The sequence below is a fragment of the Dermacentor silvarum genome, chromosome 4 (genome assembly GCF_013339745.2).
Source record: "Dermacentor silvarum isolate Dsil-2018 chromosome 4, BIME_Dsil_1.4, whole genome shotgun sequence".
NCBI classification, from domain to species: domain Eukaryota; kingdom Metazoa; phylum Arthropoda; class Arachnida; order Ixodida; family Ixodidae; genus Dermacentor; species Dermacentor silvarum.
The window spans coordinates 138169075-138188277 of record NC_051157.2 but is presented as its reverse complement, the minus strand read 5'-3'; the positions used below and the strand labels follow the sequence as shown (position 1 = coordinate 138188277).

The 19203-nt window shown below is 50.3% G+C and overlaps 1 protein-coding gene across 1 annotated transcript; it reads left to right on the top strand.

Annotated features, from left to right (window-relative positions):
- The first annotated feature begins 4995 nt into the window (after positions 1-4995).
- On the top strand, positions 4996-18518 carry LOC119448307 (sulfotransferase 4A1). Its single transcript, XM_037711682.2, has 2 exons — positions 4996-5094; positions 17511-18518. Exon 2 carries the CDS (start codon positions 17756-17758, stop codon positions 18491-18493), a length of 738 nt encoding a protein of 245 aa, XP_037567610.1. The 5' UTR covers positions 4996-5094; positions 17511-17755; the 3' UTR covers positions 18494-18518.
- Positions 18519-19203: the final 685 nt, after the last annotated feature.

Sequence of the window (19203 nt, the reverse complement as noted above, 5' to 3'; positions counted from 1 at the left end):
TGACGACATCACCATCTGGGCGTCTGCTGCAACACGACTGCAGGTTCGAGCAAGGCTACAAAAGGCAGCTACGTTAACATCAATGCACTTGCAAAAACAGAACTTAGAGACTTCTTCAGAGAAATTCTGGTTGTTACATTAACTCGGAAAGCAATGAGGCCTTACTATGTAAGTGTAAATGGGCAAGCAATCGCAAACGCACGGAAACACCGCTTCTTAGGAGTAATTATTGACCTGCGATCTATCATGGAGCCCGCACGTTTCAAACCCAAAAAAAGAGGTTAACGACGATAACACACCTCCTCAAATTTCTCTGTAGAAAGTCGTGGGGCACATCGGTGCGGTCAATGCTACAGCTTTATAATGCCTTGTTCCTTGGTTTCGCAAGATACAGCCTCCCGGTGCTAGGCTACACCTGCAAAACAAACCTGCGTGTACTCCAGGGACTACAAGCTCAAGCCCTAAGGACGTGTCTCGGTCTTCCGAAGTGTGCGTCTACGGCGGCAACGATTGTCATAGCGCGAGACCACCCAATATCAACGTACTAAGCCACCAACGCTCTCAGGGCGCATATTCGTCACGTTGCCTGACTACCTTCTGACCATCTTGCTTCTTTACCTACATAAAGGCCACACACAACTTTCACTCGTGTTATTGCTGCCAATTGTACCTCGTTGCCATCGAACATGCCTGCAGCAAGACCATCCTCACCGTTATGGTGCCTGCACAAGCCTGAAATATGCCTAACCATACCAGGGATCACGAAGAAAGCTCATATGCCATCATTTGCCCTGAAACAAGCCACATTAGGACTTCTACATCAGGTTCACAGTGGCCGCGTACATGCTTACGTCGATAGCTCAGTCACACCTACAAGTTCAGCTACCGCACTGGTGATTCCAGCAACATCCATCAAGATACAGCTAAAGACGTCACATGTCTCATCAACGACAGCTGCTGAACTGGTAGCCCTCCGCGCGGCTCTTCCTTTCATTCTGGCGGAACCACCCCATCCATGGTAAATCTTCTGTGACTCCAAGGCAGCCCTCCAGAGTTTACTCTCAGTACTGCGCCATGGATCACATGAGCAGCTCGTCGCAGAGGTTAGTCAAGTACACCATCGCATAGTTGACGAAGGAGACGATATAAAATATCAGTGGTTGCCTAGTCACTGTGGCATACATGGAAATAATCGAGTGGACGCAGCTGCCCGATCTGCCCATGACGGTGTCAACTGCGTTGCTATTCCTCTTTCGAGAGCCGACGCAGCGAAAAAACTTTCCGCGCTTGTGCGTGACCTAACATTAATTCAATGGCATTCAATTGATTTCCCAAGTGCACGCCTTCATACCCTGGACCCTAATTTACAGCTCTGTATTCCGTCCGACCTTCCACGAGGTGACTGCACACTTCTAGTCCGTCTATGGCTTGGAGTAGCATTTTCAAATGCGTTCTCCTTTCTCATCGGAATGGGCAATAGCCCATTTTGTGACTTCTGCGGGTGCACCGAAATAATCGCGCACCTTCTTTGTGAGTGCCCTCGTTTCAACCCACAGAGAGCAGCCCTCTCAGCCACGATAGATCAACTTGACAAACGCCCAATAACGTCGAACAATATTCTATAAAACTGGTCATTTCTAGAAAACTGGCCTATTCCTTCTTCATCACTAACTGGGTGCGAACATCGATCAGAAACCCCCTCAGTAATGACCTCCCTCGGTGGCAGTCAAATTTCTTTCTTCCGATACAGGTGGATCCATATCGCTCGCTGTTTGAGGTTTCGTTTGCCACGAGGAACCACAAAAAGCTTGCCCCCCTTGGCAATGCTATTCGAGCATCCAACAGCACAGCAAGTCGGCATCGTGCTGCAGCCGAGCGCGTCTTCAAAAATGTAAAAACGCCTACGCTCACGCACAGCGCATATCTGTTCCGGTGTTTCTACGCTCCCTAATGGCGCCGTTTTCCCGCGATAACGAAAGGCGCGCGGGTTATTCGTCACGTGTCAAGCCTCGTCCAATGGGAAAGCGGAAGACGGCGAAGAAGTCAGGAGAGGGGTAGAGGGCGGGGAGGAAATTCTCCTTTGCTATTTGGACAATGGTTTGCGCTACCTTTGGATTATCATCATCATCATCATCGGCCTATATTTTATGTCCACTGTAGGACGAAGGCCTCTCCCTGCGATCTCCAATTACCCCTGTCTTGAGCTAGCGTATTCCAACTTGCACCTGCAAATTTCCTAACTTCATCAACCCATCTGGTTTTCTGCCGACCTCGACTGCGCTTCCTTTCTCTTGGTATCCATTCTGTAACCCTAATGGTCCACCGGTTATCCATCCTACGCATTACATGGCCTGCCCAGCTCCAATTCTTGCGCCTAATGACCACTAGAATATCGGCTATCCCCGTTTGTTCTCTGATCCACACCGCTCTCTTCCTGTCTCTTAACGTTAGTCCTAAGATTTTTCGTTCCATCGCTCCTTGTTCGGTCCTTAACTTGTTCTCGAGCTTCTTTGTTAACCTCCAAGTTTCTGCCCCATATGTTAGCACCGGTAGAATGCAATGATTGTACAATTTTTTTTTCAGCGACAGTGGTAAACTACCAGTCAGGATTTGGCAATGCCTGCCGTATGCACTCCAATCCCAATTTTATTCTTCTGTAAATTTCTTTCTCGTGATCAGGGTCCCCTGTGAGTAATTGACCTAGATGAACGTACTCCTGTACAGACTCTAGAGGCTGACTGGCGATCCTGAATTCTTGTTCCCTTGCCAAGCTATTGAACATTATTTTGTCTTCTGCATATTCATCTTCAACCCAATTCTTCCACTTTCTCGATTAAGGTACTCAATCATTTGCTGTAATTCGTCTCCATTGTTGCTGAATAGGACAATGTCATCTGCAAACCGAAGGTTGCTGAGATATTCGCCGTTGATCCTCACTCCTAAGCCTTCCCAGTCTAAGAGCTTGAATACTTCTAAGCATGCAGTGCATTGGATAGATTGTGTCTCCTTGCCTGACCCCATTCTTGATAGGTAACTTTCTACTTTTCTTGTGGAGAATTAATGTAGCTGTGGAATCATTGTAGATATTTGCTAAGATTTTTGCTTTGGAACATACAGGGACCTTACCCAGCGCAACCGGCGTAGCGTGAAAGTAAAACGCATGGCAACCGCAAAGCCGCGCTATTGGCTTACACGCCTACGGGACGCTGTGATGTCACTCCTAGCAACGGCGCCAAGCGACTACTCGCATTCTCGGTGCTTTATCGCCTTGCTCTTCTTCCCCAGCGCCACGGCTGTGCCGGCTTGTTGTGTTCGGACCGATCGGACTGTTTTTCTCCAAGTGTTTTATTTTTAACCGCTGTACGCACGTGTTCTGCGGCTAGTATCACGCCTGACTTTTTTTTTTCCTCTGGCTGTGTGCACGTGGATGTTCGGACTGTTTTTTATTTTGTTTTGTTTGTTTTTTTTTCTCGCTCTCTCCAAGTGTTTTGTGTTTAACTGCTGCATGCACGTGTTCTGCGACAAGTGGTAGGCCTGCCGTTTTTTTTTTTTTTTTTTTTTGTCGGCTGTGCGCACGTGTGATTTGGACAGTTTTTTTTCTTTTTTCCTCGCCAAGTGCTTTTTTTTTTTTTGAACGGCTGTACGCCCATGTTTTGCAGCTAGTGTTCAGACTCACTTTTTTCTCTCTCTCTTCTTCCGGACTGCTTTGCACAACCAGCTGTGCCAACGCGGTTGTGCGGCTATCTATGGCCGCTGCGGGACAGTGATTGTCGGACGTCGACGCACTTCGCGATGGAATGCGTGAAGGACCGCGTCAATTCATGCGCCGATGTTGCAGTCCTTCGTTCCAACATCACGAATGACGATGACGCTTCTCGGTGGATTCTATTCTCCAAGATTCATCTCTAATTCATGCCCAATAATTATGTGCTCCCAACTCTTTGTGTGTATATTGTCCCAAGCGAAAACTGTATAAATTGAACTGTATGCCATGGTTGTGTCCTTATTGTGGTGTGACTTTTACACAGCTTTTTAGATATGCTAATATATCCCAACAAATTAAATGTTTCCCTCTCCTGCTTGGCTGTTGACGTCATGTAGTGGTCGCAGAAAACATTGTCTAATTGCAACAGTATATACCCTCTGAACAATTCGCAGGCCAGAAGCAAGCTATATACATGGAACGTTATAAATAAGGATGGAAACCAAATCATTTAGAAGGGGTGCTTTATTGATAATGACCCTTATTGTCTACTAAAGTGTTCCGATAATGAAGTTTCAGCCAGTATCTTGAAAAACTGTGTCCCCTGTCAGTGTCCACTATTCGAATTGCTGTGCTTGAAATTCGCACTAAAGCAGTGCTCTTAAATTACAGTTTTTAGCTTGCACCATTTGCAATGCTATTAATGTCATTTGTTCGCCTTTAACAATTTTTAGCCCCGTTGTAGAATAATGGGAATTTCTTTTTGCAAAGCACTTCTTAAACAATATTTAACATGCACACTACTTACGTCAAAAAACTGACATTGTGCATCTGGAACAACTCCAGATTGTTATACTTGCACAGGAGGTCCCGCCAACGGTGATTAAAACCTTGGGACCTCCTTCTGTATATGCACAACTATGTAACCTCTTAAGTATGTAATAAACTTGAATTCAATTGAATTGAAGGTACCTTACATTAAGGAAACCGGGACATGGAGAAAACCAGGAAGACAAAATAAAACCCGAGCGAGCTCTTTGCAAAGTGAAGAAATGTGCACATACCTGCAACATTTATTGGGAGAACTTTGTAACATCCAAACAAAATAGGCTCTTTCTAGGACTGTTTATTACGTTTTGTGCAAACGCACCTAGAGTTTAAAACAATAATACAGTGCTTTGATGCCGTGTCGATGTCGAATTGCATTGATACGACGTAAGCTGCAGTATAATCGCAAGGGTGATTTGCTTCACTTTGGGGGCATCGCGCTACTTGTCATTAGTAGTAGTGGTGGTTCGAGTTTGGTTTCCCAATATTCGGCGCCAAACGGTGCATGAGATTGTACCTTTCGGCCTTTCCACATTCTCCCATATCTTAGTCAAGCTATCACGGTAAGTGACTGCAATGCTTCCACGTCAAACTATTGCTTCCAAAATGTGCGTTATTCTGGAGGCTCCCTCATTCCCGCTTATGTTTTTGTCAGAACTTAATTTTGCTACATTTTGAAACATGAGCATTTCAAGCATTATTTTCTAAAAGACTAAAAATTTTCACTAAACGGACAACAGTTGCTTATGAAGTGAAATGTGTTTCTTGGCGTCGATCGAATACGAGAACACTCAGCAAAGAGTTGGCCATTCAAATTTCTGGCACAAACTGAAATGGATGCACAGTACCAACGTTTAAAGATTAGCACTAGTGACTGGCGGCCGGAGCGGCAAAATCGCGACATGCGGCACAAGTGACTGATGGCTGGAATGGCAAAACAATGACGCGCTTTCTGGGCCACCCCTGCTTTGGAAAACGTAATGTGCCGGTCCAGCCGTCAGCCACTTGTGCTAATCTTTTTCCGCGGGGACTGTACCCGTACGTATGTAAAAACATACTGTGTGTATCGCAACAAGGCTGCTTTTCAGTTTTGCGTCGCACGCATAACCACAGTGCATTCCGTACAGGTGTGCCATTCTTTTAACGCTTTCGTCTGCACAATACCCGAGCTCATAACCTCACTTGTATTAAAGCTCTTTCAAACTTCATTATTCCGTCTCTCCAACAAATGTAAGAGAATTCTACCGCCACTTTCTACCCATGTCCATCAAATACGCTTCACCGGTTAGGTGGTTCACATTTCCCGCCTCACAAATTACACCAACAATTACATCTATCAATCACGCGCGCTTCCACAGCTACACGCGTAGCTTCATTACAGGATCATGCGCGCACGTTATTTATTTATCATATCATTTAATTATCATATCAGCGCACAGTTCTCACTTGTAATGTGAAAGCATTAAATGTCCCCTTACGCGAAAGTCCATCGGCGTAGTCGGCGTGACCGAAAGATCGTACCAAAAATGGCCGACGGCGCAAAGAGTAAGAACACGACAAAAATTCTCGGATTGTCGACAGATTTCTCAGGGAGGTTCCTGTAAACAAGGTAAATTAGTGGCTTTAAAGAGAAAATTCGGTAAATTTCTGTCCGAGTGGGTGTCGAACCCAGCCCTGAGGGGTGCGAAACGAGCACGCATCCCCGACGCTACCGCGACTCCACGGTTCTAGTTGACTAAATCTGTGCCTAGTTCATGCGTCATTGCACACGTGACGCCGCAGCCAACCTGGAGGAGGTGGCGCCACGTCATGAGTGTATACAATGAGTGTACAATGTAAAAAAAAAATCGCCCGCCCTTCCTTTGTCGAGAAAATGGGGGTAAGCGAAGCTTGTCGCGTGTGTATCTGACCTTCGTGGTGATTTTCTTTCTTCCTCACTCTATTTCTCTCTTTTTCTCTCTATCTTTCTCTCTCTCCTTCGCACTCTTTTTCTCTCTCTCTTTCTTTCTCTTTTGTCCCTGGTATGTGCCATTGAGCTTGGACCTTTTCTGCACAATCACCAGAATTAGCCCACTTTTCAGCGTGACACCGCCGACGCTTGTGAGCCTATAAAGCTTCGCTTAAAAAGCGTTCATTTTCAATTGAACATCGCTGAGTTATGAACTCCTCGTGGTCAAGCGAGCATGTTGAGACGCTTCGCGCGTTTTGATATGGCCTTACAGAGGCGCAGTTGGAGCTTGCGCGGACAAATGTTTGTCCGCGCATTTCACCAAAAGGACTACAATGTTTCCGCATACCAACACGTAAGCAGTCTTAAGTGTCTCTTCCGACTTCTTACACCAAAAACGGTTACATTTTACGGTACCGAAACACACCAAGCTTCAACCATACAATTTCTCTCAGGTGCCTGGACCCCCTAGACAAAACACGCTTCCCTTTACCAACTCTAACATATTCCACGTCATTACACATCAATTACCCGCCCGTATGCCACTTGTTGGCTCACACATCCTACACGTCACACTCAGCCAAACCTGTGGTTGTCGTTCTAGATACTTCCAAAAAGTAATATTACGCGTACAAAACTATTCACAAGATGTGACTAAGATACAGAACGTTAGCGGAGATGGAAGAAAGCCCAACCAGGCTGTGCTGACTTTTTATCATTTTTGGAGCCGAAGTCGTTCTCTTCTTGACCTTACCGTAAGAGTATACAGGCCGTTAAAAAATGGCTGGAGTGCAAAGAGGCTTATTGACTGGTAATTCGAAGCGGCTAACGTGACAGTAAGACAAGAACACCGAGCACAAGTGGTGATCCTATGATTGGCGCTGGCGATAATTATCATCTCGACTGAAGGTGGTTGAGCACAGGGAAACACGAAGACAAAAAGTCGCAGTTTGGCCGGAAAGGCGCAGCATTGGTTGCGATAGCAAATTAGGAGAGAGCTATACGAAGTAAGGATAGTAGTTGAATGAGCCGTATAAAGTTATAAACATTCGTTTACTAACTACATAGACAAGCACGGTGTCACGCGCGCACAGGTAAACATGAACACAGCTCTCTCGATGACCGCGGAAACTCGCTGTGAAAACGCCGGAGTGAGAACGCGCGCCAGCAGCAGCAAGCAAATTCACCTTCGCGCTGTCTCTCGTCTCTCCTCAACGCGAACTAAACGTCGAAAGCACAGTGCATACGAAGTTACCTGCACTCGGCGCATGCACTTTGTCCCCATGGCAGATCGCATTGAAGATGAGGCCCACATCGCATAAAGTCACTATACAGGAAAAGAACCGCCATCCTTTGATCAACGCCGCTTCTCTCTCCTGTATCTCCGATTGGACGATGATAGCGCGCGCTTTCACTTCTTTATATATATATATATATATATATATATATATATTGTAATGAAGAAAAAGACGCACCTAGGCTCGGGCGCTCGGACTGCGGGCGCGCACAGAGGGAAGACGACGAGGCAGAGAATAGAACAGCCGGCCCAGGAACGGGTGCTGTCTCTGTGTCTCCGTTATTGCATTACAATGGCGCAGTCGACTACAACGGACCTGACTTAAGGCGTTCCGGCCTTAAGTGTTTCCTCGCACGGTTCTTCAGAGTGCCCGGTCCCTCCTGCGCAGGAACGCCGTACACGCTTCCTCAGCTATGGAGCCGGCCACCCTACCACCGTCGCAAGCACCCACCGCACCATCCGGGGACGGCGTCCAAGCCTCCTCGTTGGCTCTTGAACAGGACCCTCCCGGTGATCTCGTCCAAGCCATTGCCAAGCTGAATCACCAGCTCACGCTTTTGACCAACACCTTCGCATCCGTCGGTGGTTGCGCCGTTGCACGTCACACTGAGACAGCGCTTCGGCCCCACCGTCTTGGACCTGTCCTGCCTGGGAACGCCGTACACGCTTCCCTTGGCGAGAATATCATCGTGAGCACTACTTCGACTCCTCAGCCACCCAGGTATGCCGTCCATGCTACCTTGGTGGTAGAACCGGCTGCCGCGACTACCACAACGACCGCACTGTGCGTGGACACCGGCACTGGTTCCTCGGGCAGCTGGACAAGTAGCCTGGCTGATTTGAGCCGCTGCGACTTCCAGCAGCCGGCTTACGTAAAAATACCGCCTTTTCGCGGCTTTGAAGATGACGTCACCCTTTGGGTTCACACCATCAATGCCTTGGGTGATCGTCATGCCTGGCCAGACCACACAAGATGGCTGGTTGCCGGAAAACGACTCTGCGGTGCCGCCAAGGCATGGGACAACTACACAGGCATTAAACTTGGGTCGTGGCCCGAATGGAGTGCAGCTCTGATCACTGCTTTCGGCCCGCCCACGTATGCCTGCGTCGAGCCCGGCCAGCAGTGCTCTACGGCCGGAGCTCATGAGGAGCACCACCTTGACGCGGCAGTAGTTCCCTGCAGCGCCTCGCCATGCAGGCCCGCCGGCTCCCCGAGTGTCGTCCTTGGCCCCATCGCAGACGGTGGGAAGCGCACGGCGACGACCGCTCCCGCTTCGAGTCACCACCGAGCGGTAGATCACAAACCGGCGTCATCGGCTGCACTACTACCCATAAGCACGCAGCAGAGCACCGCTGCTACTTCGACTTGGCATTCTTCTGGCACCCGGGACTCAGTACCCGGGACGATTTTGGCAGATTGCCTCGGCACCTGCCCCGCTGTAGACCCAGGATGCGAGTCAGTTTTCCCACCACGGGTCTCGGACTCTGCGTCTACCACTTCCGACGCTTTACCATTCCTTCGAGAGACCGAGACCACTTTCGGTCCGCAGCCGTCAGCGAAACGGTTCCGAAACACATCAACGCAGGGGTGCATGGAGGCGCCGACGCTATCACTCCAGGAACCCGACCTATCCACGGATCGTGGCAGAGAGATGCTTCCTGACTCCTCGGAGCCACATCGTTGTATGTCCACGGAGTCGTTCGCCGACTTTGCTGCCATTAACAGTGCACTGAGAGAGACCTCGCTAAAGGTAATCATCAGCAGAGAGCTGCCCGCACGCGAAAGACGCGTAGCACGCGCAAGACACCGAAAGAGGCGCGCAAAAGACCAGTCGCGCAATGCTCGCGGTTTTTTGTCAAGCGCGGCTGATTCGCGCGCAACTACGAGCCTCGTTCATTTTGTGGCAACGTTGCGAAGAAGTACGCGACGACTGAGCAGAGCGGCTGCACATTGTGCACGATCTCTTGCCCTACGTGGTGTCCAATTGCGACGGGATATACGTCAACGAGACATGCGACCCGATCGTAACACGCAGTGCCGACCCCCAGAGACGCCGGTTGCGCGCAGGACGGCTTTCCCTGGTTTCCACAATCAGCGTGTCCTCACAACCACCTGAGCTATCTTCGGCAGCGTGGCCGAGTGTAATGAAGAAAAAGACGCACCTAGGCTCGGGCGCTCGGACTGCGGGCGCGCACAGAGGGAAGACGACGAGGCAGAGAATAGAACAGCCGGCCCAGGAACGGGTGCTGTCTCTGTGTCTCCGTTATTGCATTACAATATATATATATATATATATATATATATATATATATATATATATTACCTCAGAGCCATGTTGAAAGTCACTCTGCGCAGCCGCTGTCGCCGCCGGCGGCGGCATCCCGTGCCCGGCCTGAAAGCTTCAACGTCGACTTCCTAGGGGCGCCACCGTCGACTTGCTTTCGAAAGCAAAAAGTAAAAAAAAAAACAAGTGCATTAGGAGAGGAGACAGCGGAGGAAACAGTAGATGACGGTACTTTTACTATATATAGGAACTTTAACATCGCAGATTGCTTTCAAGATAGGGTGCCCGCGCGGCCGCGCTGTAAGCAGCAGCCGACGGAGCAGAACGCACCCCCCCTCCCTCTCTCTCTCCGTCGTCTCACCCCCGGGCATCTGGGGCGAAAGAAGAGAGCACTTCCGGCCTGCCTTCCTCCCTTGTATGCACTACATTCAGCCGCGATTGCCGGCTCACCTTCGTATGCTTTCACTCGTGCACAGAGCATACAGTGCAGGGCGACGATTGTATCGCCGTTCGACTTTATACGGAACCTCACGGTGACGGCGACGACGACGGCGACGACGACATCGACGACGCCGGCAGCAGAAATGCGCTTGGAGTGTCCATGTAGTTGATATCGCAATAAAATAAAGGCACATTAGATGCACAAGTGCTTTGAGTCTGTACGTCTGCGCTTAACCACCTTCAGTGGAGATGCCCCAACAAGCTCACATCACCACCCTTTATCATATCTTCGCTACAATTACCCCCGTGACCAAAAAATGAGGCGTCCTGGCGATCTAAGAGCTCGCCACGATGATCGGGTCGTAGTACGTTTGAGGCACGGCACAAGGACAATGTCTCATCCACAACGGCGCACGCCCGAAGAGAAGTAATGACCTCCGTGACGTAGTTCACAATTCTGCGCTCGACGACGCGGTAAAGACCATCATATTGGGTCGGGGACTACGACAATCAGTCGTCCTCTTCTCGAACCCCAGAAAGCGGTCGCATCGGCGATGGTGAGTGGCGACAAGCAGAAGGTAAGTGGTGGCTAACGGGCGTCGGAATAGAGATGATGACGTGGCCGAAGAGGTGTCGCAAGAATCGTAAGATGGACGCATGCCTGTATGACAGGATGTCACGGCTGACGTGGTACTAGGCAACTGAGCGCGCCGACAAAGCCGGTGACATGACCGGCGTAGCCACACGCAAAGCATGTTTGCCGATCGTCGGACGTACGCCACGAGTTTGCGACGGCAGGTTCAGACCAGGTGACAGGACGCAGTGTACGAGGCGTCTGGTGAAAGAACGGGATGGCGGCTTATAGTCGGAGCCTAGGTATGGCATCGACGTAACGGAGAGGCGGAGCTACAGCTACAGGGAGTGGTCGGGGCCTGTGGATGGCTTCCACATAAATGACAGGTGCCGCTGCAAGGAGCTGTTCGTGGTGCATCTTGGTGATTTCTCGCTCAATCGCGTGGCGGAGCATGGTCACCATGTTCGTAGTAGGCTGTTGTACATGCTGCGGCTGAGCGAAGAGCACTACGGAGAGCTGGCGGGCAACTTCCTCACGCGAAAACGGCTTTATCTCTGCGAGTAGGGTTGATTGATCACAAACAGCAGCCAATCCAGCAGCCAATCCAGCACACGCGCACGCGGTGGCGCGTTTGCTCAATCTGCGGACGTGGTTGACTGTCGAACGGGATCCTGTTTACTCTGCTTGCCAATTGTGTGTATGTGTTTTAGTCTTAAGTTTCCGGGCACAAGTTCGCCCACAATAAGCCAGTTTGTTTAGTGTGCTTCACTGAAGAGTGCTACATTTCTGGTGGAGGGGGGAAGGGGGGGGGGTCGGTCTGAATTATGCGCATGCGCTCATTCTAATACTTGGAGCTAAATACGTACTTCATTACTTCTAAACTTCATTATCTTTTCCATTATTCAACCTTTTCATCTATTAACTTCTCGATACCTCTCCTGCAATTTGGTTTTACCAAATGGCTTTCATACTACATTATCATTTGCGTTTGGCCCCTACATTATTTATTTTTCAAAGGTTTTAGCCTGCAATACCAATAGTGGGGCGAGTTATTCCCTCACTTTTATTTATGTTACTTTTCTCACATAACGTGCAAAAACAAAGCAAAAAAAATAGTGTAACTTGTACTGGAGGCGCAATGCTAAAGAGACAGCGGAGCTGATGGGCACCTAGCTAGTCCTAAAAAAATAAATTATGGGTTTTACGCGCCAAATCAATGATCTGATTATGAGGCACGCCGTAGGGGGGGGGGGGGGGCAGGCAGGCAGGCAGTGAACTTTATTTTAAGTCCTGAGGAGCGACTCCGAGAACCCCTTACGGGGGAGGAGCCACCGCGGGCCGCTCCCACGTTGGGACGGGCAGGCCGTGCCTGACCGCCGCGTCGTGGGCCCTCTGGACAGCCCGTAGCTGAGCGGTGAGGGCGGAGCTCTTGAGCGCCTCCACCCACTCTTCTTCCGTGGTGAGATTATCGTGGTCCCGTAACGAGGGACACCGCCAGAGCATGTGTTCTAAAGTGAAGAAGGGATCGCCGCAATCCGGACAATCGGGCTCGAACGAGTCCGCGTACCTACTGACCCTGGCTAGACTGGGATAGGACCCGGTCTGCAGCATGTGAAGGGTGGAAGACTGAGGCCTGGAGAGCTTGGCGTGAGGCTGGGGATAGACCCTCCTGCCGAGCTGATAGTACTTTGAAATCTCGTTAAACGTGTGGAGCGAGTCCTTGTGGAACCCTACGTCCGCGCCCTCGAGCGGCGTTTCCCCGGCGCGGTGGGTGAGTTCGCGCGCGAGGGCGTGGGCCAGCTCGTTGGCGTTGGGAACGACGGTGGAGAACTGAGGTCCCATGTGGGTCGGGAACCAAGTGATGACGTGGGGGGAGACGCTCCTGCCGCAAAGCAGGGAGGCCGCTTCCCTCGAGACCGAACCTGTGGCGAAGGCCCTGACCGCCGCCCGGGAATCCGTGTAGATCTGCGGCCTGCTCCCGTCCCGGAGGGCGAGGGCTACCGCGAGCTGCTCCGCCAGCGCCGGAGACGAGCCCCGCACCGACGCGGCGTTAAGGAGGTTGCCCCTGTGATCTACCACGGCCGCCACGAATCGGTCGGATGAACCGTATTGGGCGGCGTCGACGAACGCTACCGATCGCGGATCGCCAGCGACGGATCTGAGAAGTGCGGCCGCGCGGGCCGTGCGTCTGCCTACATTTTGTTGCGGGTGCATGTTGCGCGGGAACGGCGAGACCGTGATGGCCTCCCGCGTATCCGCGTCGAGCGCGCACCGCCTCTCCCTGACGGCAGTGGGATTGCAGCCCAGCGCCTCCAAGATCCGCCTCCCCGCAGGCGAGGAAGAGAGCCTGACGACCTGGGCCGTCTGCTGTGCCTCGACAACTTCGTCTAGAGTGTTGTGGACTCCCAGCTGCATGAGCTTCTCCGTGCTGGCGGCCATGGGGATGCCGAGCACCTTTTATTGCGATAGCAATTATATGGACACTCCGAAGCAGATTTCTGCCGTCGGCGTCGCCGTCGCCGTCGCCGTGAGGTTCCGTATGACGCCAATGGAGATGAAATCGTCGCCGCGCGCCGCCGAACGCTGTATGTGCGAGTGATAGGGCGCGAGGGACGCGCGCTTTCACGGGGAGTGAACCCACGGCGGAGAACAAACGCGCGGTTTGCACCGTGGCTGCAGAAGTAGGCGTCTCTTTCCTCCTTTACAATCACCATATATGTAGAGCAAACGTGCCTTATTCCGACGCGCGAAAAGGCGCAGGGGGGGGGGGGGGGGGGGGAGGGAAGGCGACGTTTAGCTGCGGCACCAAGTGCCTATTTATATCAGAGGCTCCGGCAACAGTCACCAACGCCGCACGCATTTTGAGCGGACGCGAGCAAAACGCCGACGGCGTCGACAACAGTTCTGCGTGTTGCCGGTGCTGCTGCATGTCCAAGTTTACACAGCTGATAAAGCTAATATCATTACTCTGTATAGCTCTCTACAAATTTGCTATCGCAATTGATGCTTCGCCTTTTAGGTGAAACTGCGACAACTTTTCTTGATGCTCTTGCGCATCACCGCTTCGAGCTTTGCCCTCTCGCATCCGTGCCAGCGATGCACGGCGGCCACGTAGGTGATGTGGCTCATTAGAAAGGCATGGTACAACCTGAGGAGGTTGTCCTTCCCCAGCCCTCCGCGACTGTTGGAGACCCTAGTGATTGATGAACCTGACTATGTTATCCGTTTTGGTGTCGATACAAGCGATCGTCTGTCCATTACAACCATTTGCCTCGATGAGCATACCGAGTACGCGGATGACCTCCACCTTGGGAATGACCTGCCCGATGGCCGTGCGAATGGAGATGTCAACCTTTTCCAGAGGCACCTCACCCTTGGGGATGCGCCCCCTCCTTGTCGGTCGATACAAAAGGAGTTCGGACTTGGACGGGGAGAGCCGGAGCCCCGTGCCCGCCAAGAAATCCTCCGTGCAGCTCAGGGCCGCCTGTAAGGATTCCTCGACTCTGCCTTCACTGCCGCCATCGCACCACACCGTGATGTCGTCGGCGTAAAGAGCGTGATTAACGCCATCCACTTCGGACAGACGGGCTGAGAGACCCCGCATGGCGACATTGAAGAGAAGTGGCGAGATGACCGACCCCTGAGGGGTGCCCCTTGCCCCCAGCTCGAAGGGATCAGACTTTACCTCGCCCACCTTGAGAGTGGTGCGCCTGCCCCGAAGGAAAGAACTGACGAACCCGTGAAACTTGAACCCGTGACCGTAGTGGGGGACTCCGGAAATTTGGACCACCTGGGGTTCTTTAACGTGCACGTAAATCTAAGTACACGGGTGTTTTCGCATTTCGCCCCCATCGAAATGCGGCCGCCGCTGCCGGTATTCGATCCCGCGACCTCGTGCTCAGCAGCCCAACACCATAGCCACTGAGCAACCACGGCGTGTATTCCTAGCTAGTCCTGGCAATTGGGCTAGGCTAAGCACTACCAAGTCATCCCCAGCATTTCCGGAATTTATTGAGTGTTGATTGATAATCGATTACCTATTGATTGGCTACGATTCGCTATCGCAAGTTATTGGCCACGTATTTGGGCTAAGTTAAGCACGTCCATGCTATATTTTAACTGCGCTAACCAACACGGACAAAGACGAGGCAGACAAGACGTGCGCAGGAGTAAAAATGAATACATCTGATTGGCCATCCAACCATGGATAAGTTGGCGTCACACAGTAGCATCTAAAAACCCCATCTCGCAATCAGCGAGTGACACCAAAGGGTCGCTTCGGTGTCACACCTACGTGTAGCTTTATCTAAATGCCTCAAACAGCCCCCTAGTTACAGAGTGCTACCACGTCATCCCCAACATTTTCTGGAATTTATTGATTATTGATCGTTTATCGATTAGCTATTGATTGGCTATGGATTGGCTATTGATGACTATTGAAGTAGTCCCAAGTACGCTTAGCTAGGCTTTCCAGGCTCAGCTTCGCTAGTTCACAGGGGTATGTGCAATTGCGCTTGGACCCCTTCTGCACTGCCGCCAGGATCGGCCCACATTTTCTGCTCGCACGTTACGGAATAACGCTCGGCTTAAACAGCTCCGCTGTTAAAACAAAGTATATGCCTTTTTATCTGCTATAACGCTGATGATAAAGGTATCCTCACTTTCATTTGCGCTATTTGTACCATTCAGCTTCCCAGAAACATGCCTGTGTGCCGCAATTTCAGTCCTTTCAATGTAGCCTATTTTCAATAGGTGCACATCCACACTAAAAACCCTGATGCCGTCTGGCGAATTGTGACAATTTATGAAACGGAAGTTGTCATATACCCTGCTGCTACATGAAGCTACAAAAGACACCCATGCAGGTTTCAATTAAAGAAAGCGTCGTAGTGGGGAAAAAATCAAAGCCCCTTTCTTAAAGAAAGATTGTTGAACACGAAGCTTTCTCCAATGCAAACTGAATCATAGTCCAAAGCCAACGACCACGCAAAGAACCCAAGAAATGCTGAGCGACCCGATGCGATGCATATGTGATTTGATTGCTTGTTTAGGATTGTATTTTTTGAACGATGAAGTTGAATGAAGAAACATTTCGTTAAGTTGTATAGCCTTTGTTTTAGATCATGTAGCCGTTGAGTACACGCATACACTCATACACTCACACTTTCAAGGACGACTCTACACTTGCATAGTATTGCCTTGTGATCACTGTGGTGGATGGTCAGAGGCTCTGCCATTGTCAATACGCTGGATCGGCAGTACGGGCACGATCGCGCTTGCGCTTACGTTCGCGTAAGCCTCTTCTTCCATGTGCTGCAGCCGCGGCCTTCTCATGGTGACGGCTGGAAAAGCATTGTGTGACGCGCGTAATGCACTACAGATATCTTCGTCGACAGTTCGTCTGGGAAGCGTGGTGTTGCAGTTCTTATTGTTCTTATGTGGTTACAACTGCGAATGTAAACTGTAGTGTTTTACGATACGTATAAGTCGTGCGCCGTTGTTCTATTGCGTGCGCAGATGCGCAGCTGTTGTTCTGTTGTGTGCGCAGATAGTTCCATTGTGTAAATTGGCTTCTTGCAGTGTGTTTTCGGCACTCAAGGACGAATCAGTGAGGCATAGAAACCTTCGCTTTAATTCATCTTTTTCTGTGGATTCAACCAGGAACCACTGCCATTCAGCTATGGTCGCTCGATGATCTGTCCTGACATCTGTTCTTCTGTTTCCTTTAATGAATGGGACTAAATCTAATGAGAAAAAAACAACTAACTACGTAAATTGAAACGAACTCTTAACCCTTCCACTCAAAAGTCAGACAACGAAACGCACGCATCCAATAAGGATATCCAGTCTAGCGGTGATTCTTGAGGTGCATACGCATTGAGAAAAACTATTCCCGAAAAACTGCCGAGCATGCCGGTCACACATTCTACTGCGCCAAACGCTATTCAGGCCTCTGAGCGAACCTCTGAGTTAACCAGGACTACCCTAGCCTTCCAGTTAGCTCGGAAAATAGAGGGACCGCCTTGGACAGGCGTTGGTGCCAAGTTCGATACCCGGACCAGGAGAACTTTTTCTTCACCTGATGAGCTTTCGTTCTGTGAAACCCTTATGGGTTTCCTTTGCAGCTTCCTGCTAAAGTCTAGAGGGTGAAAATTCTCTTTCATGAATCTTCCTACACTTTGCTAGCTGATGCATAACTGATTTGCCATTGAGATAGTTTCCGCTGAAATTTGTTCAATACATTGCCTTTTGGGGCCCTACAAGTGTGTTGCTATGTGCGGACGCAAATTCATGGATGTTAAGTAATACGTCAATGGGTATTTTTGAAAAAAAAATGCGGCAAAAGATAATATAACTCAATGACGTGAAATAAAGCCACTGATGTTACGGAAGGTATCGTAAAACCTATCTATCTTCTTCTTCATTTTTTGCAGCTACAGCGTCCAAATCGCCCTCATGTCGACCACAAAACCATTCACTCAAAACATTGATGGTGTCCCTAGAGACCCGCATTACGACCCTGAAATCCTTAAAGAAGCGTTGGAGTTTCGAGCCCAAGAAGGTGATCTAGTCCTGCATTCATTTCCCAAAACTGGTACGCACTGGGTCCTTTATATTGTGCAGCTCATTCTAAAAGAAAGGTCAACCGATCATAAGTTACGATGAGTTCACACAAAACATGGTGTATCTGGTAGTGTCAGACCCTGCCAACTTCAAACCAAGCCTGCCGCTGCGTCTGATCGTATCCCACTATCCCTTAAGAAATGAGTTAATGAGTGGCGAGGCAAAGTACATCTACCTGACCCGGAACCCGTGGGATGTCTGCGTGTCATACTACCACATGGTGACCGCTCTCAGCACCTACCGCTTCCAAGGTGGCACATTCGACGACTTTGTCGATGCTTTTCTGAGCGAAGACGGCGCAGGTAACGGGAACTACTTCGATCACGTGGTTTCCGGATATGACCTCAAGGACATGCCCAACGTGTTTTTCATAAGCTATGAGAACTTGACGGCAGACACGCGAGGCACTGTTCTGAAGCTTGCGTGCTTCTTGGGAGACTGTTACGCATTAGAATTGGAAAGAGATAATCGGCTGCTGAATAAGCTGCTTGAACGATGCTCGGCGGATCACATGAAAGACACCATGGTTTCAGACCTCTGGACCAATTCAAATCCTGGTATCGACAAAATGCTGCGCCGCCTTGACCTGAATTGCAACGATGGACGCCACGAAGACGGCAAGAAGTACTGCTTCGTAAGGGAAGCCAAGGTGGGTGGGTGGAAGAGGTACTTTTCACGGGTACAGCTGCGGCGCTTGGAAGAAGCGATAAAGAAGGTAGAAGAAATATCGCCGGTGATGGAGCTTTGGAGCGATATACGTGAAGTGGCCACTGCGGCGTCAACTGACGAATAACTAATGAAGGTGTGAACGCGAAAAATTGTCAAGAAACGTTTCCCTTTTTTTCCATTGGTTTCTCGAAAGAATACTTTGCATCAAATTTACCTAAAAATGTCGTTCTCTATTACCTCAAGATGCGATCAGCAGTGTTGAAGATAAGTATGTTATTATTGTGGGCGTTTATTACGCACATCTTCCTCATCTGTATGTTATCATCATCATCCTCGGACTTTTACCTATCCTCCTCTTCGCCTGTATATGTCATCATCATCATCGCCTGTGTGCTGCGCTGGTTCGCTGACGAGCTCCCGGGCCTAATAAACGTCGTTCCAACCGAGACGTCACAAGTGGTGGAGTGTGCTCTTCGGTCCTACGTTCTCTGGCCGTCCGGTCTGCCTCCTGGAGCTTCGTTCAGGTCGCCGCTTGCGCCCACCGTCAGCTAGCATGCCGCAGGACGTGCAGCCTGGCGCCTCTATTGCCACCATTCCGACATCGCTAGTGCCTCCTTCCTTTATCATCAACAGCGCCCAGCGTGACCCCCATCTCTTCGCTGGTCTTCGCGGCGAGGATGTCGAAGACTGGCTGGACGATTATGAGCGAGTCAGTTCCGCCAATCACTGGGATGATGTTAACAAACTACGCCATGTCTCCTTCTATCTGTCCGGCGTGGCGAAGACGTGGTTCTTTAACCACGAGCCCGAATTGACCGACTGGACTCTCTTCAA

Excerpts from the sequence above, each read along its gene's own strand:
- LOC119448307 (XM_037711682.2), top strand. The coding sequence starts at position 17,756 with ATGGTGTATCTGGTAGTGTCAGACCCTGCCAACTTCAAACCAAGCCTG.